Source organism: Pempheris klunzingeri, chromosome 8 (genome assembly GCF_042242105.1).
Source record: "Pempheris klunzingeri isolate RE-2024b chromosome 8, fPemKlu1.hap1, whole genome shotgun sequence".
Taxonomy (NCBI): domain Eukaryota; kingdom Metazoa; phylum Chordata; class Actinopteri; order Acropomatiformes; family Pempheridae; genus Pempheris; species Pempheris klunzingeri.
Window position 1 is genome coordinate 7,153,649 of NC_092019.1, and position 26,212 is coordinate 7,179,860.

General features: G+C 41.4%; 1 protein-coding gene across 1 annotated transcript; it reads left to right on the plus strand.

Moving 5' to 3' along the window:
- eif3ea (eukaryotic translation initiation factor 3, subunit E, a) lies at positions 1-25,476 on the plus strand. Its single transcript, XM_070835304.1, has 13 exons — positions 1-100; positions 1,347-1,464; positions 1,691-1,808; positions 3,777-3,819; positions 4,829-4,933; positions 10,109-10,234; positions 10,593-10,717; positions 13,265-13,391; positions 13,911-14,012; positions 17,413-17,522; positions 23,450-23,552; positions 24,021-24,155; positions 25,313-25,476. Exons 1-13 carry the CDS (start codon positions 11-13, stop codon positions 25,346-25,348), a joined length of 1,338 nt encoding a protein of 445 aa, XP_070691405.1. The 5' UTR covers positions 1-10; the 3' UTR covers positions 25,349-25,476.
- The last annotated feature ends 736 nt before the right edge of the window (positions 25,477-26,212 follow it).

The following is a 26,212-nucleotide window of genomic DNA, read 5'->3' on the forward strand; positions in this document are numbered from 1 at the left end:
AGGAGCAAAGATGGCGGAATACGACCTCACCACCAGAATTGCCCACTTTTTAGACCGTCATCTCGTTTTTCCCCTGCTGGAGTTCCTGTCTGTCAAAGAGGTACGGACTATATCAACACGTAAACACATCGGTACAGTTTTTCGTAATTTCTGGAGGAGTATATTCGGCTTTTCGACAGTTGTAAAAGCCGCGTACGATAAAGGGTTGATCACGTTTTCAGCAGCTGTGTAAAGAAGCCACATTTACCCGGAGCGGATCCGGAAATGTAGCGTCAATCCATCAAAATAAAAGCACAAGAACGTGTCACTTTAGAGATCTGTCGTGTAAAACGGGAGAAGAAATCGCAGAACAACGCTTAAAGCGAGTAGATCGATGCATGTAGTTAAAACACGACCTTGTACTAATTACATTATATGATAAATACTTAATGTATTTCATTGTGAATCTCTAATGATCCCAATTGACTTATTTTTGAAAACAAGTACCGGAAGTGCTTCTTTTAATGGCGATAGCTTTACACAATCCAGCCACGCGCTGTTTGAGAGTCAGGCAGTTGTAGGAGCGCGCGTTTTATCACCTGGAAGAAGTTTGTTTTACACAATTGTTGGGCGGTGCTCCCATAGACGTTACCATTCTACGGGACAGCCATGTTGCCGCCCAGCGGGGATGTTCCGGACAGTGAAACAGTCGTATCTGGGTTCCTACCCAGGCGATGCTAACAGTTGGAAGCTAAAAATGTGGTTAATTTGTGACAATAACACCAATGGTTGGAAGGCATATTTAGCCAACTGTTGGGAAGTATCGCTCAATTGCTAAAAGATATTTATTAACAATGTTCACAGCACGCAACACAACTATTAGGGGCGGCAGACGCCCGCTACGTTCACCAACAGAAATGTAAGCTAACAGCCGGGTACATGACTATTTGGCTAGCAATGGTATATATTAAGCTGAGCTTTATAACAACACGAACAATATCCAGCTGTCTTTTTCAGTACAAATGTTGTGTATACTGTCACTGTAACTCTTTTATATTTCATAATGAATTTATAATATATATATATATATATATATATATATATATATATATATATATATATATATATATATATATGTATATATTAAGGCTAATACAACTAAGATGGCCATGTGGGGTGTGGGGGCATATGAATGAATAAAATAAGACAAAGTCATTATCCTGTAAATATTTTGGACCGTTTGTAATAATCAGTGAATTGGAGGTGTCTTTTTTTAACTGTTCCAGGACCTCCTTGTTAGGCTTATTCATAATTATGTCCAAAAATGCAGCTCACCTCTGTTTTCTGTTATCGCCTCTGGTTTGTAGATATACAATGAGCAGGAGTTGCTTAATGGAAAGCTGGACCTCCTCAGTGACACAAACATGGTGGACTTCGCCATGGATGTGCACAGAAGCCTCTTTCCTGAGAAGGAAATTCCCCATAGTAAGTGCTGGTGGATGCAAAAACACACACACAACACCAAGATATAGGATACTGCTTGACAGAAATCATAAAGAGTTCCTGCACTACATCACTCGCTCTATTCAGAATTGATTTTGCAATAAACTTAGTTTTACAGCGTTTTAAGTGCTGGACCTCAGACCATGTAAAATGTTTTTTATTATTGTGTTGCTGTTGATAATGATTTTCTCAACTCTCCCCGTGTTAGCTCTGAGGGAGAAGAGGACAGAGGTGGTGGCCCAGCTAAAGCAGCTGCAGTCAGAGACAGAACCCATCGTGAAAATGTTTGAGGACCCAGAGACAACAAGGCAGATGCAGTCCACCAGGTAAAGCCCGTTATTTTTAATCAAGAGTAGGTTTCTTTCCGCTTATTTAATAATTCTATATGTATAAACCTAAAACAGATTTTATGCTAGCTTTAGTGAGATTGTCAAGATTATTGCTGGCCTTACTCGCCATCATTCTAAGATTAGTTAAAACCTGTTGTTTGAAACGGTAGACGGCAGAGCAGTATTGCAAAATGATTGAGTCCAAAGAACTGCATTTTGAATGAAATATTTACTCAGCCTTTTCAGGGCTTTTGCTGAAAGAACTCAACAAAGAAAAAAGAGACAGATACAAGATGCTGTGGTTAACTTTATTAAGGCTGTTTTGTCATCTACAGTGATTAAAATATTTTGGTCATATTCAGTCTTCATCTGTGTCTTGGCGCGAGTGTGTACAGTTGATCAAAAGCATTATCCATCTCTTCTCAGTTTGCATTGTTTTATTATGCCGTTTTAGTTGGACTGTGGACATTTGTTTATTGAAGACACAGATTTGTATGAACTGCGATGTGAGATTTGAAGCCTGATAATATCAACATTGACTTAGTGCATGTCTATGTTATTGTTAGTGTGCTGTCAGTATGGAATAAGGAGGAAATCTTCCTTTTGGATGAGGGATTGTGCGTCTGTCTTAAATTATAAATGATTTTTTCTTCATACCATTGGGTTTGTAAAACAATAGGAAACTCATCTGGGGTCAATGAAGAATTTTCTCTCAAGCCAAAGGACATGCAACAGTTTTATTCCACCATTATGGCCTAGATAATGCTCTGTGCAGTTGCTTGTTTTTCACATTGTTTGTGGATTAAAGGATCATCCAGTGCTGGAAATGAGAAATGGGTTGATATTTGAAACCCAATGTCCTGTAGGTTGGAGTAAATGCACACAGATCCACAAAGCATTTAACAGAGTAATAGAACCTATTGGTCTTAATGCTTTATTGAACAGTTACCTAATAGACAAGGCTTTATTTGGACGACTACTGAAGCCAGAAACCAAGCCCAGCCATCATAGTAAATCATGTTAGTGCCATATTTATAAACAGCCTGTCATTATTAGACACACTGTGGATTATGACTACCATTAGGGTGATCTGTGATTTATGGTCTCATTTGTTCGGACTTGTTAAAGCAATCAAAACCACTTTTGGGTTTTTGAGTGAACATGCTGCTGATGGCTCTTTGACTTTTTCAGTGCAGAAGGTGGCAGTAATGCTGTGCAGACTTTTTACTGAACAGTTGCCACTTGTTGGACATGTCAGCAGCCGACTCATATCTAAATCTAAAAGTCTAAAAGTGCAAAGCGAAATATAAGATATGTATCTCTGCCGATTTTGCGTCTTTGCAGAGTTATACAGCTGCAGCGTGGATACACATATGCTTTAAAAAGTTCAATAAAGGAACTCCCCCAGGAGGTTCCTGTAGCTTGTCAACAGAGACAACGGTGCTGAAGCAGTGAAGAGTCCTACCTAAGCCTAAATGAGAGTGACACACCTCATACACGTACCTTCAACTGTGCAGTCATTCATTTAAATTATAGAAGTGAACATGCCCTAGAAATACACACAGTTTCAGTGTGGTGTCCACATAAATACCAAGATTTTGGGTCACAGGCAAAGTTGTAAAATGCAGTCGGAACAGTTAAGAAGAGCCAGTGCATTCCTTTATTTTGACAAAGCCATAGAGACCTAAAGGCTGTGCTGAGAAATCAGTATTCACTTTCCTCACCAGACATAATTTGTTAGACATGGCTAGCATACATTTGTAGTAGCCAAACCAAATGTAATAAACAGCCCATCACACTGTTTTAAAAGTGAAATGGTCTTCATTTATGTACAGCTCTTGATTTAGGCCAGAAGTGGAAAAATATACCTGAATGGGACTCCAAACACCAGGATGTCAGCCAAACGGCGACTCAAGTTAAATGGCCTCTAACTACAGGAACTGTCTTCTCTTTTTTTTGTTGCAGAGATGGACGAATGCTCTTTGACTATTTGGCTGAAAAACATAACGTAAGTTGGCCTGGTTTGCTGACATCTCACTTCTTCACTGCATTTCCCATGGCTCTTGTGTGAACCCATGGTTGTTTTAGGGGCGAAGTGGGAGGGGCAGGCCGAGTAGGGAAATGCAGAATTACTTCCCAAAACCCTTAACTCATTTTCGGGGTTTGTATGGCTTGCACAAATTCTGCGGACATTTACATTCTGTGGTGAATTGTTAAGAATAAACGGAGTAGCTCGGGACTCGTGGATAGAGCCGCAAGAATGCCGGAGGTTCTATATTTACCGTGATGTTTGGCTTCTTACCCTCCCCTCCATTGGTCCCCTCCCACTCCGGTATCCCGCTGACCTGCCTCCTGTCCTCAGTGCACCTCCACACAGCCCCGGCTTAGGGCCCCTCAGCACACTGTGGGAAAGGCTTGGGCGGCCCAGAGCACCCATTGCCTGTCACAGTTCCTCTGAATCTTGGTGAATGGCCTGACGTCAGTGCACGGTGCTGTGAGATACTGGACAGCAGGAAGGGCAGTTAAATATAGGAAAACAAGTAGGCTCCAAATGATAGCCCTATGTAAATATACATATGCATTGCTTATTTAGTTCACAAGACCACTCCTAAACAGATTTGTTACAAAAGTTAAATATTCTCTTGCTATTTAAGGCAGAATACCACTGATATGATATTGCAGTGTTTATTCAATGCTCATTTAGCAGTGGTGTGCTACCACAGCAGGAAACATAACATGACGTCTGTGAATAAATAAGAAATTAAAATTAGATTTGCAATTTAGTGACGGTGATGTCAAACATATTTGGTATACCAAGATGAAGTAAAATATTTCTTATGATCGCAACACCAATAGTTATGACACAGAACTGGGATTTCCTTCGGCACCACAGCTGCGTAAAATTACAGAGCAAGCACAATGTTTGATTTGAAAATATGCCCAATTATTGTAACTTGGTCTGACAGTGCTTTACATTTGCCCTGTTTGTGATACTGATACTCGTGTTTCTGTTGAAGTTTCGTCAGGAGTACTTGGACACACTGTACAGATATGCCAAGTTCCAGTATGAATGTGGAAACTACTCTGGCGCTGCAGAATACCTCTACTTCTTCCGTGTCTTGGTAAGTTTTCATCTCTTGTCATTGCCAGTCAACACCAGTTAACATTGAAAGTGATGTTTGCTGATAACTGTACACCTTACCTCACTTAACAGAGTGTCTGTAGTATTTTACTATGCTCATTTATATACTGGCTTAAAGCATTTCTCTGACATATTAAAATTGAACATCACATTATGTTTGCCAGATTGCTTTAATTCCTCAAAAGGCCAGTGCTCGCACAGGAGAGGAAAAGAACACTTAGAAGTAATTGAATGTGAAAAGCTTACGTCATTGCCTGTTCAATTCCCTGCACGTCTTTTGTATTAGGAGGAGACTGCTGCTCTATGACTTGAGTAGGATCTTTTACTGGGCCAAGTGATCAGTGGAGAACTGCATAATCTGTCTGTAGTCTTCTCACGGGGCGGGCCTCAGTAGACAGCTTATTGATTTGAGTGCTGTGGCCAGAGAGTCCCTTGTCACGACTTCTGAGCTTATGGTGTGCTTAAGTTATGCAAGGCATCTCTTAGTTAGCATCAAGATGGTTACACACATTCTGCAAGATGTTTCAGAGAGGCTGTACGTGTCTGATGGGGGTCCATATGAAATGTCCTCATTGAGAGCTGTTAGTGGCTGACCCTAACCTTAACCCTTCATTACGCTGCTCTTTCTCCCCTGAATATAAAATGATGAGCTGGTGGAAAAAGACAAATCTATACAGTAGAAAGGGTTTCATTCAATCATTTTCAAGATAAATGATTTTAAAAATCAAACCATGCCAACAAATGTTGTGCAGAGGAAGATAATTACAGTTCTCAAAGAGCACTGGCAGTATTCTTGTTGGTGCACATGCACACTCCCTATTTCCTCTATAAACAAAGAGACTTGTTGCCTGGGATCTGGCATTGTGGCCTCTCTCCCTTTGCCCTCAGAAATGAGTGAGAGATGAACTAGCCAGTGAATAGTCTATGTGCAGCCTGACTGCAAGGGCTGCTGTCTCTCATAAGACTTGAAAACCTCTCAGTGATCTTGGTCAAAAACTACGTTTGAGTCACTGTAGAGTTTTGTCTGTGTGTTTTGATTATGTGAACGGTGTAACCATCTTTTTTTAGATTCCTCAAGAAGTGATCCTTCAATGTTGGACTCTTAATTGGGCCTACTTTCTGTACTGTACTGTCTTTGATTAGAAAAGAAGAGGTAGACAAGTACAGGTAGCTGCATCCTTGCAGGGATCAATATTCTTAGAGAAGTCAAAATTTCAGGAAGAATGAGCATTTTCAAAAACAACCACTGGTTAGTTTAAGGTACCATTGGAAGTTTTTATTTTAGCAGGTGGTTAACTGCTGTTTGCCAGATCCCATGGCTCCTTTCCAGTCACTTTGAAGCACCGTGTGCCCCTACAAATCACATGACATCACATGAGGATTACATTTGTGACTCAGATATTAAGATTTGCCAGCTCTGCAACATTTTGCAGGTTTGTTTAATGTTTGTTTAACACACAAGCAGAAACAACACCAGCAATAAGCCCTGAAGTTAGGTTTTGTGGTGCCTGTTATTAGGCTATGAATATCTTTTATTGAAAGTTATAATCTGTTGTTGTTCCTACCAACGGAACAAGAAGACCTATGTCAAAACGATCCCATTATTAGCTATTTGAGCTGCAGTGCCTGGGAGGTGGCGTCAGTTGTTGCCTACTCAGAAGCTGCCTTCAAGGTCACATGCAGGGCAACTTGAAGCTTATAGCTACCCCCTGTCGACATGAGGTTATTGCTCCATCTGAAATGAAAAACAAATTTCCAACAGAAATGTAACTTTCTGACTCCTTTGATGCTATCTTGCATCAAGTGTTGGTAAGTTCAACTCAACAGAATGTCCTATAATGACCAGTGGAACCAGGCTGCACAGTCAGTGGTTTCCAAGTGTCACTCACTTGTCCTCTTGCTTTTGTTTGTCTTTGGTTCAGCATTTAGCTTTGCGGTAAAGCAAGGACCCATGCCAAAGCCAACCCTGAAAGAATGGGCAAAAATAAGATCAACATTTTGTCTGTTCATTAGAGTGAAAAACATTAAGACAATCTTTTGTTCCTAGTCTAATTGGCATTTGATACTGCACTGTGTTGCCTCTTGCCTTTCGGATGTCAGTGACTCTGGCTAGTCATGCACATTCACTATGCTGGAGTGTCCCCTCCTGAAAAACTTGGCAGTGACTCTGAGCGATGATGAACCGTCTTCGCTACAAACCCTCTTAACCCAAAGCATTTGGGTACTTCATTTGATGGGTTTTTCACTGATCTGCTTAAATCTGTAGAAGGAAGAGATGCATCCGAGACAAGATGACGGGTAATTCACCCAAGCTTTCCACTTCCACTCCCCACCAAAAAAATGCTTCAAGAAAAGTCCTCAAAAGCTTGCAACAGATATGTCCCACTGTTCCAGCAACAGTTGTTTATGGCATTGCAACTCAGTCTAAATAAACCAAAATTGCTTTAATTGAGGTATGTTGTTCGAAGTCCAGCACAGATATTTTTTCTTTTTACCCCTCAAATTGTTAAACCCCTCATTTTAAGTTCCAGCTAGATCAGGCTCTGTAACTAGATATCTGTTGCTTACTATTGACAATGCAAGAGGGGTTTTAGATGGGGGAAAAGGTAGAAATGGATTTCTTTAGTGGGAGTTTCTATATCACTCTCCCCCTCCCGTCTTTTCAGTGTTTTGTGGACCTCCCATCCTCACAGGCACCTCTTCTGTGTCTCCCTCCCCCGAATGGGAGAGGTGAGGCTCCATAAAGTCATTTAACGTGGGAAACCCAGTCAATTAAACGAAGGAAGCCAGCCTTGCAAAATCCATGCCTCAGGTCTTGTTACAGTGTGGCCTAGCCCGAAAAGAGCAACTTATTCATATCATCACTTAATGCAGGGATTGAATGTTAAGAATAAAGATTGAGTATCCCGACGGATCCCCAGCACAGTAAATTTATTGTTGCTGGTCAGTCAGCGAAAATGTGCCCATTTCACAAACCAATGGAAACTTAAGGTAACTGCTGGAAAAACCCAGGTATTGAAACTTTTCTAGCGTGGCCACTAGTGAAAGCCAGACTCTGTGTGTTTGTGTGTGTGTATGTGTGTGTGTCTGTGTGTAGAAAGCTGCCATAATGACCTGGAGGTCAGCCAAACGTAGCAGGCAGAGACTTCCAAGAGAGGGAAAAAAATAACAAACAAAACAAAACACTTGAACAGATGAAACGCTGACCTTTATACTGGCAGTGGAGCCAAGTTCTTCTCTCACTGTTACAATACTGATCTTTCGTGTGACTTCTGCACTCATTATGAAATCATTCATAATGGATCCGAGTCGTGCCCAATGATTAGAGGAACTCTGCTGCTCTGACTGGATGGATGGACACACCATCTAACTGTGCTCTCCTTTTGGGGAATACTACAAGAGATTTTCCAAATACTTGCCCCTGACACGCTGCTGTCTCATATTATAGCACTTTGTTGAAATGTTATCAGAGTGTAACTGGTCTTTGCCAAGTAAGAAAAAAACTCTTTACTTCCAAATAATCTTACCAATTTCTGGGGTTCCAGCGGAAACCTGTTCTTTTTTTAGTGTTTCCTCCACTTCTGCATCTGTCGCGTCTCACAGTCCAGTTCAGCGGCTGTCCAACAGTGTACGGGGGTGTGTGGTTAGGATCTAGGTTTCTCTGGCCGCTCAGCAGACACCCACCCTGACTTCCTGCTTGACTCATGTCACTGCGTCTGGTGTTTGGTGTTATCGTGAACTACTGTGGCGCAGAGTTTCCCATGAGCCCTAGGGTGTAGTCTGATGTCCACTACACAGTGATTGCCTTGCTGAGGTTCAGAGGCGTTCTCAACCTGTGTTTCATTACCTGATTTTTTTGTTTTGTTTGTTTTAGTCTGTTCTGAAAATCAAAAACAGTAGTCTTCAACATTTTTGAGAGCAATTATCCTCAAAAAATGTCTTTTAGCGTCAGTTCATATTTCAGCCTAATTACCTTGTGATAACGACAGACTTGTCCAAAGTTACTGAAGGTGATGGATAAAGATTATTGCAATTATCATTCTCTTGACTGAAGTCTGAGAATGAGTAAAGTTTGCAAAAATTGATAACAAGGCAAATCTGACTGGAAACATTATGCTCAAGTTTAATTCACATATTGGGCACTATCATTAGGAAATGTCCTGGGCATTTCTTGATGATTGTTTTTCAGTGTCGTCACTAAAGCTGCATAATTAAAATATCAGTGTAAATATTCATTATTTTTTACATGATGATTTGGGCAAGAAAACAAAATTTATAATAAGTGCCCATCACAAGGCACCAGATCTCAGAGTAGTTTCATCAGACCTTTATTTGACCAGCAGTCAAAAAACCCAGAGGTACTTAACATTGCTATGAAAGACAGAAAAGCAAACTAAATGGCAGCAAATGTTTTGTATGTTTCCATCAGTTACAAACACCTCCAGACAATCCTGCCTTTACTACTTTCTGAATTAGATTTTCCACGGTACTTTATACAAACAAGATTATTTATTAAGGCTCATACTTTGGCTCGATCTTTTAGTCAGCCCTCTGTCTGTATTTGTAGAGTGAATAATAGTGTTGTATTAACTAAGCGAAAGAACATAATGCAACTTTGGGATGGGATGATGTAGTTTTTTTTATTCTATTGTAGAATTTTCTCACCAACAGCCTTATGCAGCAGAAATGTCATACCCAATCAAAAAACTCCACTACAAGTGTGTTTCAGTCTATTCTGACAAAATAGTGACACACATGCTCTGAATATGCCTTTACTTAATGTGGTAATCTCAACACATCAAACGGTATGGTCAACTGCAGTGCAGTGGTTCTACGTTTAAGTGCAGCAAATTTGATTTATTAAAAGCTAAACAGTCTTTCATTTCTCTTTTTCTGTCGCGCTCTCTTCCCTTAGGATGACATAATTAAATAAGAAAAGTGACTGCACAATTCAGCAGTGCCACTGAAGCCCAGCAAGTAGTGGAAAGCCTGCTGTCATTGTGTATGGATGCAGATGTTACTGAACAGTCCACCAACCTGTATAAGAATATTTTTAAATGACTATTTAGTACGTCAAGTAATGTAGAGAAGCTGTTTCTTATGTTGTAGTGTCGTGTGCTTCAGGTTCTAACAGTGCACCATGTCTGTTTCCAAGGTCCCATCTACAGACAGGAATGCCCTAAACTCTCTGTGGGGCAAGCTGGCCTCAGAGATCCTGATGCAGAACTGGGAGGCAGCCATGGAGGACCTCACCCGCCTGAGAGAGACTATCGATAACAACGTAAATGCCCCACTTCTCAGAATTTGATACCACATTTAGATTCCCTTACATGGACTCTAATATTGACATTTCACTTTCAGTACAGCTCTGCTGTGGCATTTTATTCCTTACCCACACACGCTCATCTGACTACTTAGTGCTTGGATTAGAGTATAAAGTGGTTGTCCATGTTTGACTGATGGCCATATGGGAGGCAAGACCACTTAAATTGTTTGTTTTTTTTTACTTGTACCATACTGTAGAAAAGGACCGCTTCTATTTGACAAGTCTTTTTTAATTTAAGTTTTTGTCTCTTCTTTTTTTTACACTTTGTTGCCTTTCTTCCCCCTGTCTGTATTTCTGTCTTTCTCCTATCTAGTCCGTCACCTCCCCTCTCCAGTCTCTCCAGCAGAGGACATGGCTCATTCACTGGTCTCTCTTTGTGTTCTTCAACCACCCCAAGGGCAGAGACAACATCATTGAGCTCTTTCTGTATCAGCCGCAGTAAGTAAAATATAGCATTATTTAGTTTGGTTTCTTGTTTACACCCAGGAAATTGCCAAACTTTTGTGAGAGTACCAGAGAGTAGTTGTAAAGATAAGATCTATTTCCACCAAACAAAGGAGCCAGGAAAAGAAAAAGCTCTGAAGCTTTGCTGGACCTTTGGTCTGTTGGCCCACTGAGGTACTTTGAAATGCAGAGCTGCAATCACATAGCCTTTCAACAATTTGCACTGTTTGCAGAGGGACGAGGAAGAAGCAACTCAGGGGAAACTGAGGAGACTGACTGACCATCACTTAGTAGCACAGACAGCAGTGTAGAGATGGTTGTCAGAGCTAGCCATCCATGCAATGCTGCTGTCAAACTCAGTTTCTCCACTGGAAAGATATGGAGCCCAGTGATGTCTCTGTGCTTAATGTTGTTGTTCACCAGCCCTAAATATCTTTTATGAGGTCTGAATACAGCACAGTTATCAGTGGACCCATGTGTTGTGTTTACTGCCACCACAGAAGAATTTTGTATCATAGTTTGGGTCCATATTCAAGCATATTGAAAATTGTATTGTAGCTCCAAGGTAATTCGTAATTCTTAGATGATTTGGATTAAAAATCTGTCATTTTATAACATTAACTTGATTTAGAGAAAACCATTTGCTTTAATAACACACTTTTGGGTGGTGGGCTTCTTCATGAACCCCACTGGTATTTTTAAAGTGGTTTCAGAAGTGTGTGTTTTTCGTGTGGTCTGTTTACTCTCCAAGTCGAGAACGAGTCCATGTGTATCGCAGATCGGAAACTTTATACTCTGTGTTAAAATTTGCACACGGCCTATTTTGATGTCTTTGCTCCCTCCCCCTGTTCTGATTGCAGGCTTGTATAATTGTACAGATGATTGGGCTCCACAGACAGTATGACAGGCGACCACAACACAGCACACTCAAATGTCTGGTTCCCTGAATTTTACTCAGTTTTTAATTTTATTGTGGATGATTAAGGAGGCCTGCCCAATAATTACTCATGAAAAGCTCACCCAACCATCTGTGTGGACAAACTGAGGTAGTTTTGTGTGCTTTGCAGTTTCACAGTCTAGAAACCTCATGTTTTCCCCACTGAGGCTTGGCTCTCGTTTCCCATCTCTTGACCAGTACTTCCTTTGGCTGAAGTTGGTGACCAGTGGCTGGCCTTCAGCTCCACATATGACCTCTCTTACCCCTGCAGTCAGCAGATGTTGGTCCAATGCCTTGTTTGTGTACTATTGACAGACTGCACAGACTTCACGGGAAACAATATTCAGTAGCTAAGTATGATGCAGGTGCAAACTGGGCAAATACCACTGCAGTAATAGATCTAGACTCACTTGATTGTCTATATCACTCATTCAATTGTTGGACAAGATATTCTTCTCCAGACAAGCTGTGAAATGGGACCTTGTTACCCTGTCCCTCTGTTTTTTCCCACAGCCCCCCCTTGAATAGAGGAAATTTGAACTCATTCTTGATTTCTTGGCTGCATGCCTCAGTAGCATCTTCAGCAAACCGGGGCAGTGACGCTTGTTGCCTCAAAACTATAAAAAGAAGAATAAAATGAAGTCCCCTAAGTGGGGTAGGGTGAATGCCCCCCAGATATGGTACAGTGACTCATGCAAGATTGCTTGCTATTGGAGCCACCCCTGGAGAGTGAGTAGGTGTAAGTTAATCAGGAAAACATCACTGAGTGTTGCGGTCTTCCACGGGAGTCAAGCAACTACAAAGGGAGGAAGAGAGTTCTCCTAAAACCAGGCTGGCGATGGCTTTGCCAAGCAGCCCACTGCTGTTTTTAGACTCTACATCACTACTGCCACAGGTCCCCTGTCCCTTTAATTGTTTCAGCTAATTAAACATTTGCCGGCACTCTCTCTGAGCACCATGTGTTCCTCTGGCCTTAGCTGTAAGAGACCTGAAGGGGCCCACTCCACTTCCTCTTTTCAGATTTAATTTTGTCAGTTTAGTGGTTTAGTGGAGGGTGAAGTTCAAAGATAAACATTTAGAAACCATTGAGGATTTTCGATGATACAGTCACTGTCAATTGATGACCAAGAAAGTGGTGATGCTTGTGTGTGTGCAGACCATAAGTTGTTTTTTTTGTTTGTTTTGTTTTTTAAGAACATGGTCTTCAGAGTTAGTGTGGGACTAGAATCAGCCTGTAACGGTGTGTTCAGCCCTTAGCCAGTTGACCTGTGGTTGAGACATCAGTCCCTGATGGATTGGGTTTCAGCTACTGGGCAGGTCCCTGCTCACTGATCTATATCTTCTTGCCAGGGTTTCCTTTTCCTCCTCTCTCTCAGAGCACTAATGAAAGAGACAGCTTAAAGCTGGGACCCATGTCCAGAAGTGAGGGTCCTGTTAGGACATTTATCTGTTGTAGCTGCAAAGGCTTTTTCTCTGTCCTAAATGCCAGGAGCCCAGTAGGCAGCCAAAATGTTATATTATGTGTCCTTGTAAAGATCATGTCTTTGCTTACATCAGTCTGATAAGTGATTGCCTTTATCCTCACTCATGCTCCCTCATTCCAGATATCTAAATGCTATCCAGACTATGTGCCCGCACATCTTACGTTACCTAACCACAGCAGTCATTACAAACAAGGATGTCCGTAAGCGCCGCCAGGTTCTGAAGGATCTGGTGAAGGTCATACAGCAGGTATCAGACTTTTTATTTTCTTCCCTTGGTGTTTGCAAAGTGCTGACAGTTATCGAGTCATTTCTTACAGACATTTAAACAACCAATGTTATTGTTGACACTTTATTTTAAGCACGGGGAGTGTATATGGGTTTGGGTCCAAACTGGAAACCAACTACCACCAATGACAGTATCTTCATCAGAGATCTAAACATTGTTGGTTGCTATAATTAGTCAAATGTGTGCTCAATGTTTTCTGCTCCTCGGGTCAGGTTGGGACTCTCCCTCAGCATGATTTGGAAGTTCAGAGCATGTTTTCATTCAAGTACTTGTAAATTGTTTTTTTATTTAGCTATGTTTCCCAGCAGGTGGTTATTTTGACATCATTATTGTCAGTAGGATTTATAATTTTCTTTCTGACTGCGTGTATGCTGAAGTCAGTGATTTCTATTGGATTGAAAACCCGTACGTTTCATGATGCATAAATAAATAAATGTATTTTGGTATAATAATTGATTTTATTGTATTTTTATTTTTCAGGAATCCTACACCTACAAAGATCCAATTACCGAGTTTGTGGAGTGCCTGTATGTCAACTTTGATTTTGACAGTGCTCAGAAGAAACTCAGGGAGTGTGAATCTGTGAGTAACCACATGAATAACCTCACCAACACTCATTTAAACCTTTTGTTGCCAAACTATCAGCAGCAGAAGGGTTAGACTCCTGAACGTTAACCGTAGTAAACATCGTCAGTAATCATGTGATCTCTGTCTGACCTTCTGTCTGTTCAGTGTTCATATTTTCTGGATGTCTGTGTGAGTCCTATGCAGACAGAACAGAGATAGTGCGTGCCTCGTATCATACCTCCAGATACAGACATCCTCTCTGTACTCAGGCTTCTGTCAGATTTGACTATGGCCTGTAATTGACCCATCAGACTAATAGTTAACAGTAAAAGCTTTATAAGCAAAAATCTCCACAGAGGCGTGCTGACACTCTTTTTAAGTGGGAGGTCTAGCATAGCACTGCCATTTAGAGCATTTACATCAATTTTGGTTTATAATGGCTAAATGTAAGTCTGGTCCTTTGTGCCTGAATAGAATTATATGTATATACTGTAAAAGTCCTTTTTTGTTGACAAATATGGACACACAGTGAATACAGATATGATTTGATAAACGAAACTGACCTCAGATTAGACAGTATTCACAGATCAGTGGGAAAAAAGCCTGACACATTTACCGCCTTTACTTTATCATTTCGCACGACTATATCAAAATTCGGGAACCCATCTTCTTAAGGTCTGTGTCCCCAGTCAGTACTAAACAACACTCCTGATATACTCGACCAGGAAGCATCAACTGGCTGCCTTTGTAATAATGAGCATATGGTCAAGAATGCACGCTGACAATGATTGTAGAGGGACACTGTTTGGTGTGCTTGAATGTCTCTTATTTTCTCAATCTTTGAGATTTTCTCCCTTCATATAATTGATGTTTCAGTGTAGTGTAATACAATTCAACAGCCTAAAAAAATTACCATAAAACCATCTTTAAATATGGAAGTGTTGCATTCAGAGAGCACACGTGTTCTAACTGGTGTTGTGCTATATGTATATTTTGTGTAACTTGATCTCTTAGTTCATTCTTTGCATACACACTGTAATTTGGTTTTCCCAGATGACTTGATAATTTGGACCTGCAGAGGAATAAAAGGAAAACTTGGGGTTATTTGGCCCCCTTTTTTTTCATCTTTTGCCTTGCAACGATAAACCTTCAAAATGAAAAACATCTGGCCTGATCAAATGGCTCTTTCCCAGGAGTAAATGTTTATAAATCATGTCAGCGGTTTTCTGACAGTTCCGTTTCGTTTTAACCTATTTTTAAGGTAATGCAAAGAGTCTTCCGAAATCAATATTTAACAAATGAAGAAGTTATAACCAAACTCACTTGGGCAGATTTGTTGTGTCTTGGTTATACCCTCAAAAATGTGTGCATCATCTGTGAATGGTCATAAAAAATCCCAAGCATGTTCCAAGAGAAAATGAGATTTTTCCTATGAAAAGCCCTCTAGGGGCCATCTTCAAATGATGACATGTACTATCAACAATATTAGAGCTGTATCCTATTTCAGCTTAGAAATGACACACGCGCTCAATCACTGACCTTGTTAAACATTCACTTTTTAGGAACTCTCTGGGTTGGTCTTGACCTCGCCTCATGGGGTTCTGTTTACAGAGACTCTACTGTGATTGAAACAGATGCTCAATTCCAGCTAGCTCTGAGGTCAGAGCCCAAGTTATTCCAGGTGCTTTAAACACCGGCCTACCTGTCAGTCTTATCAGAGCATGTCCAGTAGGCACAAAAGCCCTCTATTGACCTTGCTCAGTTCACAAGCAGGTCTGACTAGGTGGGTGGCTCCAAAAATGTTTAAAGGCACCTTTAATGCATTACCTGTGATGGTCTGCAAACATTTTCAAAAATGGTCTTGTTTGAAGTCAGTAATGCAGCTTTTCCCCTGCAGAAATTCACACGCAAATCTTTAAAAAGCAAATTATTTCAGAAGTATAAAGGGATGTTTCACAGACCATGGAGTGATTGAGGTAAACGGATACCCTATAGGGATGGGCTGTTGTCTTGATGAGCATTTGTAATGCATCAATTTTGAGCCACTGAGAAGAGTGGCACCCATCTATTTACTGATTGCTGTAATAGCAAGATATGGGTATTGTTTTCAGCTGTCCTGTCTTCAGTTCACTGTACCCTGCACAATAGTTTACGCCAAGTGCTTTCAAATGGGGGCTTTAGCTTGGTTTAAATTGTCCTCTTCAGGCTGTGCAGGTTTTTTTTTTTTTTTTTTTACTTCTTTCCCACTCCACCCAAATCTGGAATCACTGTCAGATGTTAGATGCTTGCATGTCAAAGAATGAAAAATATAGACTTACCTATAGTCAGGCCCTCAGATTGCTCATAAAAGGGCTCTTCGGGCCCTTTTCAGAATTTGTTTAAGCTTTGTGGTTTGAGTCCCAGATGACAGTAATTAGGGCACTTAAGTGTTCAAAGTTTATCAGCCTTAGATAAGCTTTGTCATAGCTGAAATGTGCGTTGCCTGATAGCGCCATGTAGTTGGGATTTATTCAAGCAGAACTCTGGGCAGATAGCAGCTTTCTAAGCTTAAGCAAAGAGCTGGCATTTCTTAGAGAACTTTTGAAGATGGAGGTCTGTGATGTGAAATACCTCTTAATATGGAGAGTTGGAATGCAGTAAGCACTGAGAAATAGGAGCATTTCACACAGTGGTACCTCTGGGGCCATGGCTGGGTCATGAACATTTACAGTAGATGAATTGGCCATATGCAGTAGTGTAAGAGTCCAAGCAAGGCTGTATTTCTTACAGTAACAAGCCACAGGTGGTACCGTACATGGACAGCTGAAAAGACTTGCTCTCCTGTGAGTTTATTTGGTTTGGCAATGCTACAGTTATAAGATGACTGAAGCCATGAAATTTGGTGATCCTGCACTGAGGAATTGACACTGTCACCACCAGACTAGATGACTGGTGATGAGTCACAGACAATGTGGTCACCTCTGTGGTTGGCTCTGTTCTTACTGTATTGGTTCATGTAGTTGTGGAATTTGAATATTTGTAGTTGGCCCGAAGCTCCTTGCACAGCCTGGAAGTACTTATACATTCAGCTTTTAAAACTTTCGCCCAACCAAATGCTTTAGTAATGTACATCCAGGCTCCTTTCCCTGTTCACCCTGACTGTATATAAAAAATGGATTGGAATTTTGTTTGAGAGAATTTATTCCTTAATTGATTAAGACATGAATTCCTAGAAGTAAGCAGATTGAAACTTGCAATGCCGCACTGTTAAATCGGAATGTTCCAGCTTGATGAGTCAAAGAAAAGTTTTAATTTGTTGAACTGTTTTGCCTTAATCCAACCACAAGCTGTTGTAAAAAACTTGAAGGTAGACCTATAAACAGACAGATCCAACTGTCTTGCACTGCTCTCATGTAACATGCACTCTGTCTCTTAGGTTCTGGTGAATGACTTCTTCCTGGTTGCCTGCCTGGAGGACTTCATTGAGAATGCCCGTCTCTTCATCTTTGAGACCTTCTGCCGAATCCACCAGTGCATCAGCATCAGGTCAGTCACTCCACACAATCCACAATGATGATACCGTGCAGGGACACAACATTTGCTTTTAAATCCTGGACATGTTGCACAGCAGAATTAAGACAGACGTCCCTTAAAACTAACAGGAAGTCCTATTTGCTATCAGTGGACTTTGTAAGCAGTCGGTAAACAGGAAGTAAGAACACGGGCTTAGTGATTAGTGGAATTTTCCTCATAGATAAGTTTTTATTGCCTCTTCCTTACACAGCCATGCTGACCCCACACATCTAGAGGATTAAGGTTTGTGAGCTTTAACTGCTTCCAGGTCTCCATAGGTTGCTTTACTCAGTAAACTTTTAAGACCACCTGTCCAAGGCCAATTCATGGACAGTTTTCTCCCAGGAGCAGGTCAGGGTTTAGACAGCTTGAGATGTTCGCAGCTGCTGTAACAGGCAGAAACCTCCCTGTTATGTTTTTTTTTTCTTTTTTTGGAGGGGCGGTGAATGAAGGTTAGAGGGTTTAGTAGGTCTCCATTGACTCTTAGTTCAAAATCCAGTTTAGTTGCATTAAAACAAAATTGACCTTGGATGCCTCCCCAAAACCATGAAATTTAGTCAATGCTAATTATAGTGAGCATTAGCGGCGACAAGTAATTGTCTGCAATTAAGAGAGATTATAGGATTTGGCTGCCGCTTTACATCAATTTTAGAGTGACAAAGATAAAGACAGCATTCACTCTTCTTAGCTATTAATCCTCATCTTTGTAACAGTAGATGTGGGCATGTAGCTGTATCTAATCTCTGATATGAGGTAATGCATACGTTCATCTTTTGTTTATGCTGTTCCTCAATAATTTACTGTACAAATTTCCCACTCATTTTCGAGAGCTGTATTCTCAGTATTTTCTGCCCCTCAGGCATATTGGGATTGGTGAAGATTTGAAGGAAGCTCTTTTGAAGGAAGTATGATCCATGAACACATGATGCTTATTGGAAAGAGGGAATGAATTCCTCCTGTTGACACGAAAATGATTGCATTGACTGTTACATAGAGCCGTGGAGGTCTGTAGTCAAGGTTGAACCGTGGAACATGATCAGCCCCTGTCGAAATCTCCAGTTGCAGATTGTCTGGAATTGATTAGGAGTCCTGGTTCTTTTTGGCAGACTTACTGCAATTGGATCCATTTACTTGTTAAAGACCACAAAGGTTAGTGGTAACACTGAAAAAGGAAGTTGAACGGTGATTTTTCTACTTTTCACCTTTTTTCTGTGTCATGGGCTCTCAGTTTGTTGAAGTCTCTGAAGCAGGAACACATATCAGAGGCAGTTTCCGGGATTTCCGTGTTTATTTCTGGTGGCGTTATGACGATGGACAGAACATGCCTATTTTTGAAAGACACCCAAATTTCTAGTCATTAGTCCTCTACCCAGAAGCCCTCTGCACCCAAGCGTGGACTCTAATGAATTTGATGGCTGTTTTTAATGAGGACATTTTTACAGCTGTTGGCCATGATGGTTTCACAGATATTTAACTCGCCTTTTGCCCACAGCTTGGGACACAAAAGTAGACCAGAAGTTGGTGTAATTGAAGTTATTTTATACAATACAGGCTTATGTAAAACGTACTGTAGGCAGTGAAAATGTGATTCAGGCTGCACTCGTAATTGCTTACACACACATCCTTTTGTCTAGACTCTTCAGTGTCCCTAGTGTGTGTTTCCAATTTAGCTTTGTTTTCCTTGTTTGATTTACCGGGTTTATTTCCTTAGTCCTACCATGAATGTTTCAGTGGCAAGACCCTGCTTTGACCTCAAATGCACACTTGTCCTTTGACATTTTGAGTAAATGCTTTAGACACATGATAATTTGGGCAGTTTTCTTCCCCTCATCACGAGAGTGTATTTGTACACAACAGCTCACTGGTAGTTGGAAGGAGTGTCTTGTGTATTTGGATGTAACACTGAAGATCTTTCCACCTCACAATTGAGTCATTAAAAAGACCACACGATCATTTCGGTTTCCCCGAAAAATCAATTTAACCCCAAGCCGAAAGCGAAGTTGCTCCAAATGGCTTGGAGTCTCCCAAACGCTATCATATGTTAGTGTTTAACAATGCATTCATTTTAAGCCAGCCATGTTAAGAAGGGCGCTACTTTTGAGAAGGACCCCCCTCCCCAATCCTCCTCTCTCCTCTAACAGAGTTAGACCCCAATGCTGACCCCTCTCTTCAAGTGTGAGGTTGGTATTGAGACCCAAAGGAGTCCCCTAGCCTGAAGTCGAAAGCTCAGGAGCCAGAGTGAGTAAGGGGTCGAAATGAAAGTGATCCCCTCTCCCCCAAGGAACAGGATCATGATTGTGTAAAATAAAACCAGTCATGGAGGCTGTCTACTTGGCTATAGGGCCAAAGGATGTCAATAGTGTAGGTTGTATAAGTCTGACCCATTACTTGCTCCCTCTTTTTCTCTCCTTTTTTCTTCCCCTCTTTTCTTGTTTTCACTCTGATAGGTATACGACGGCTCACCCGATTTAAACCTCAGAGAAACAATGAAATAAAGTAACCCTCCTCTGATATACAAATGTCCTTCCTGGGAGGAAAACATTGCCAGACTTGTTTTAATAAATTAGATTAGAGGACTTTGGCTGGTACAGGCCAAGGCCCAGGGCCTTTTGGGGCACTCTGTGTTCCTGTGTTACGCTGCACAGATCACGTTTAGAGGGGTTAGGGGTTAGCTTAACTCCCCAGTGAGGAAACCAGATCATGTTTGTTTTGATCATCATATCTGACCTGGACTTGACTGACATGTGCCCCCACTTTACTGAATTGCCAAACAAAACACCCAGCACCCCTGCCCAGCAATCACTTAATCACACGGGCAAAATCGGAACCAATAACAAATTTCATCCAAATTTGCCTTAGATTACTTGATTGTTAGTTAAACAAGTGAAGGGTGTTTCTGAATGGCAGTGAGTGTGATGGAGGGATGCTCTTAACAGGTGCTGACTATTATTTGTGTGTGCGTGCGTGCGCGTGTTTCACATAAGCCTCAAAATAAGAGAGTTTGCGGATTCACAACATTTATAAACACAGGTGTACAATGAAGAAGAACTGTTTAAGATTCTGCACTATTTCTAGCAAATTAAATTTAAGAACATTTGTACCACCAACCAACTTTTTCTGTAAAAGGAGGAATTGGATAAAATCCAGTGTTAACGCATGCTTCAATGGAAGGGATACAGTTTGGGGAAATCTGACCTTTTGTACAGAGTTAAGTTGGTCACAAATTTGCTTAAATTTGATCGCTGTATATACACACATATAAGCTCACACACACAGTGTCAGTCTGAGCGCCGACATGTGCTATCCATCCTAACCTAACCTTGCTTCATTAGACAGCTGACACGTCTCCGAACTTGTTAGGTTCCCAAAATTGGCACACATGAGCAATTTCATTGTCAAGTGTCATTTTCTTCAGGTTTTGATGTGACCTGAAGTGTAATCATCTCTCCTGCAGAGCTACGTTAAATAGTTAGTGGGTGTGAGTGACAGGTCTCTCTCTATTGCCCTTTTCCTCCTCTGGGCTGCTGAGATGCCCATGAAACAACCCACAACTGGTTCTTTTGTGCGTCGTTATTTTCGTCTCCTCCATCGCTTCACTGTGGTGAAAGTGTTAAAGAGACACATGCAGTCACTTGGAGACCAAACCCTATTTTACTCATTATGCTGAGGTAATGTTGTTATTTGTTGTTTATGCTCTTAATGCCCCATCCAGACACTGACATCATGCCACTTCCCTTCTTTCGTGGTTTTGCCACCACTTGACCAACATTCATGGGTTAGAAAGTGGTAGTCTTTTATTTATTTTTTATTTTTTTTACCCTTGAGGTAAGACACATTATCACAAATCCCAAATAGGATTACCTTCCACCAAAGGAATGTCTGAAAGTCAGACTCTGAGGATGACAGTTGAAATCAGTAACTGTGCTGGTGGGATCTGTGTTTGCAGAGCCATGGCGTGAGAAGCGGTGTGGTCTGGGCACATAGCTTGCTCACTGAAAGAGTCACAAAATGTGATTAATGGACCAGGAAGTGATAATTAGTAGAATAAATTGTTTTTATATAGGCCTTATAACCCCTATTATTTTTTTCCATACACACACACAGGCTATACACAATGACAAATTTGACATATAGTAACTCATTAAGTATGTGTATGTTAGTAAGGTTTTTCAGCGGTGGGAGTGGTGTCTTGCTTTTGAAATGAGCGGTAGGGTTGCTGTAGTAATTGTGGGCAGTGCACAGAGGGGTTGAGGATATTTATTGGGGCCCTTATATGAAATGTGGTAGGCGTGGAGGGTGGTGGGGGTCAGACAGAAGGAAGGGGGCAGGAAATGTGGGGGGAAGGGGGTCTAGATGGGGTTATCGAGGGGGGTCTAGTTATTTTGAAAGCCACAAGGGAAGCCAGCTGCACTGCGGAAAGCTTTGGATCAAAGAATGCCAGCCACCCTCATACCTCCCCTCCCTCTACTGTGACACATCCACGTCTAGCTGTATCAAAGAGCAGGACGGGCTCCAACCTGGCTTTCATGTTGAGGGACACTCGCTGTTTGGACCAGTGTGTCATGACGAACTTTAGCAGCCAGGTGGGAAGAGTGTGTGTCCTGGACAGACGTACAAAAAAAATAATAAGTATAAGGATAAGTAACCACAGAAGCTCACGACATGGGGTCGTCCCACCACTTCTAATTGAGTCATTCGTACAGTCTGTAAATCAGGCTGTCATTAGTAAAGGACCATTAGAAGTGTTTTTGGGGTGTGCTGCTTCTTGTACACATTTTGCCTGAATACAATACGCTGGCCATTTATTAACACTGTCAAATGAAAATATAAGTGAGTAGTCATCCCTGGCCCTAATGTGTAACATCCATCATAATGCATTGAAGTGTTAGATATCAAGAGTAATGAGATGCTATTACATATTTTATGTGTGCATCAACCAATCAGACAGCAGTACAATTTCAGGACCAATCTTACCTGGCAACCAACCAGCAGCAGAGATTTTCTGTTATTTGAAAAAAAATCCCTTTGCAGATTAGCCACAGTTTTGTTAAAGACAGAGATACTCAACTAATACTAACATTAGTAATTTCAGGTTTAGTTTGTTTATATTATAAAAAAAAAAAAAATAATTCTCATGCAATTTTTGCAATTTGAACAAGACTATGCTAGCGGCTCTATGAGGCTCTGGCTTTGACCTGAATACTAAAGCATTGTAAACTGCTGATAATGGAAATGCTAAGATATTGGTGCCAAGTGTGTAGATTTATGATGTTCACCATATTAGTTTGGCGTATTAGCTTGGTAAAATTAGCTAATTAGCACTAAACACAAAGTACAGCTGAGTCTTATTAGTTTGCAGGTGTTTAATCCAAAAAGTGGAGGGACCAACAAAGTCATTACCACTGGAAACCATGTGTTTTATAGAGGGTCATTTTGTACAGACAGTTATTAAGAATAAGAACACTTTATTCATCCCGAATATTATTATTATTATTGCGCTACTCCATCCAGTAGGTGCTGAGATATTTCAGTCCCAATCAACAAGGGCTAGAAGGACCAACAGACTAACACTCCCATCCATAAAGCCATGGCTGAAAACTCAAGACAAAGTCAACTGTATAGAGGAAGGATTTAATGGTTTGTTTAAACTTCAGGTTTTGGTTTCCAAAATGATGAATCCAAAGCACTTGTAGTTTTGATTTTGAATGTCATCATGTGTGGGAAGGTCAGCTGATGAATTCTATGAGATCTTGACATGTGATTTTGCTATAGCTCTTAGCTAGGGTCTGCATCCTTGGCTTGTCTTCTCACTTTCTGCCCAGCACTGAGACAAACTGTCCTTCCGTTTCTGTTGCCTTATGCCCAGGTTAGAGCCCCATGTCTCTCTGTTTCCTCAACAGCATGCTTGCAGACAAACTGAATATGTCACCCGAGGAGGCCGAGAGATGGATCGTCAACCTCATCCGCAACGCCAGGCTGGATGCAAAGATAGACTCCAAGCTGGTGAGACCTTATGTGTTCTTCCTCGGTAGTCAACTCAGTACTTAACTAATGAATCAAAGCTTTGTAAACAGCCCTTTGTAAATTGGGGATGGCGGTGACATTCATGTAGCCCCTGTAGATGCTCCTCCAGTGTGACCTGAGACCAGAGCCGTTATATATATGTCCTGATTTTGTAATTGAAGGTTACACTGAAAGGACATTGTAACTATAATATCTCACCTTTGTAAGGTCCCTTCCATGAGGCTTCATGTTGAACCTGCATGTTTTGGCGTTTACATCACAACAGTTCTCTGTAATCAGCAAATCACAGCCCCGTCCTCCAGAATGACATAGAATTATCTAGATGTGCCTACAGTAGATGTGAATGGGACCTAAGCAGCTGCTGGTTGGTTTTGTTGGATGGTGTGTCTGCAGGACCAAATCTGGTTGGCTTATTGGTTGTTATTGTGGATCTGTCTGTATTTCTAGGGCCATGTGGTCATGGGGAACAACGCCATATCACCTTACCAGCAGGTGATTGAGAAGACCAAGAGCCTCTCGTTCCGCAGCCAAATGCTGACCATGAACATTGAGAAAAAGCAGGCTCATAGCAACAAGACCGAGGTGAGTGAAGCACATACTGTACATACAACATGCATAGAAACCACCACTTCAGCTCGGCGCTGAGAGCAGCCCTCCCCTAACCGATCAGATTGCTAGAAGGTCAACATGAACTGAGGGCAGTTCAAAGCATCTCAAATGATCGGCTCAGAACAACAAGGCAAAAGAATGTTGATGAACAACCATCAACAAAAGCTCTCTTTACACGAAATAAGCCAGTAAGAGCAAGTTTAACAGAGCTAACGCTTTCATCCCTCCATTGCTCTTCAAAGGCCTAATGACAAGGTAGATTCCAAACAACCATAAAACGATGCCTGAGCACTGTGACTCAGCTCAGCAACGTAAATAAGGTGGACCCTCACACTGGCTTTTGGTGAACATTACTCAAAGCCTGGAGTTCCCTGCACTTAGGACCTGTTGCAGATGTCTGGCTCAGGGTCCAGTCATCCCATTTAAGTGTGTTTTTGATGTTGACCTTGTGTGTTTTAGTGGTATGTAGACTGTTCAAATACTACAAGTACACACGGTGTCATAATCAGGCACATACTCTGAGCTGTTGCCTCACACTGCTCACTCCCTGAAGACATGCAAGTGTGTCAGAGCAGATTGATGGGTTGGCTCCCTCGTTGGACACCTGACAGCACCAAGGCCACAGAGTTACAACAGACATGTTAAATGTTCACTTTTTAACTATGCAGCTCTTGAGTGGCTATCTTTTGATGTGCTCAATTACCCTCCTCCCTATTGTTTGAATATCTGCAGCAGGAGTGCAGCCATAACCCTGTCCTGTAAAAAAGCAAAGGCCCCCCTCATTAAGGAGTTTTTGTAATTAGACAAAAGAGGCTGCAAACAACTCACAGAGCACCATTACATCCTGCTGTCCTCAAGGCTACAAATCACTTACATATAGAGAACATTTACTGCTTGCCATCTGGGCCGGCTGCTTAGGGTCCCTGTCAGCTCTCACAGCCACCCAGCGCTCACCAACAGAACACACACACATTACACACTTCAATGAGGAAAGCGTCAGCACTTAACTGCTTGCACATGTGCATTGCTTTTTCACATTTCCCACAATCAACAACAAAATTTTTGTTTTGATCGATCTCAGTGATCTACAAATGGTCTAATTGTACGTTTCCTTCACGCTTCTCTTCCAGACACCAAACTGGGCAGGCCAGGAAACAGGATTTTAGACACAATGAAGATGGATCCATCCCACTCATTGTGTTACTTCTTTTTTCCACACTTGTCTCTCAAGGAGCACAGTGCTGTTTTGTACTTCGAGTCATCACCAATTCAATAAAAGTGACCAACAAAACCATTTTCACCCATGATTGCCTTATTTCTGGACATTACAAATGGTGGTTGAGGTTTGAGTGGTCAGACTTTTTTGTATCAGTAATACTTGATGAAGTTTTAATGTGCGCATTGAGTCACCGAGTGGGACAGTTAAGACTGCTGCGTGTGATGCGGCTCATGTGTGCGTAGTAATGATGAATGGCTGTTTAGTCTGTTGGTTTTATGGTGCTTTAGTGGTTCGCTTCCCTGTGGCAGGCCGTCTCGCTGAGTGGGACGTCAGCTGAAGGGGGCAAACAGAGGTGATGTACAGTTACCAGTGGTCACACTCTCTGCCAGTCATCCTGCCCATCTGGGGACATGAGGGAGCCATAAAGAACCATTAGCCAGACGGACACAATCTTTTTAATGTCCCACCCCGCCCCCGCTGTTCTCTGCTTTTGACCTTCTCATAACTCAGTCGTCTGCCTCGTAGTCCCTCCCTCTTTAGCACAATTGCTCACAAACAGCCTTCATTCCTTCACGCGCCTTTAATTTTCCTCTTTTATCATATAATTTAACTACAGAACAAGAATTTTATATAAAAATACACCTGCTTTATTAGGCTAAATCCAAAGTGTCTCATCACCTGAATATTCTCTTAAACCACAAAGTGAATGTGTTTTCTGTGTGTACTTTTGAGACATAGGCCTGAAGGGTTTCCAGCCTTTAAACTAAACCATCCAACTACAAGAGAAATCCGTTCATGATGGCCATAGAAA

Excerpts from the sequence above, each read along its gene's own strand:
- eif3ea (XM_070835304.1), top strand. The coding sequence starts at position 11 with ATGGCGGAATACGACCTCACCACCAGAATTGCCCACTTTTTAGACCGT. Across the intron at positions 14,013-17,412 it reads AACTCAGGGAGTGTGAATCT|GTTCTGGTGAATGACTTCTT; the intron begins GTGAGTAACCAC and ends TCTGTCTCTTAG. Across the intron at positions 23,553-24,020 it reads CAAAGATAGACTCCAAGCTG|GGCCATGTGGTCATGGGGAA; the intron begins GTGAGACCTTAT and ends CTGTATTTCTAG.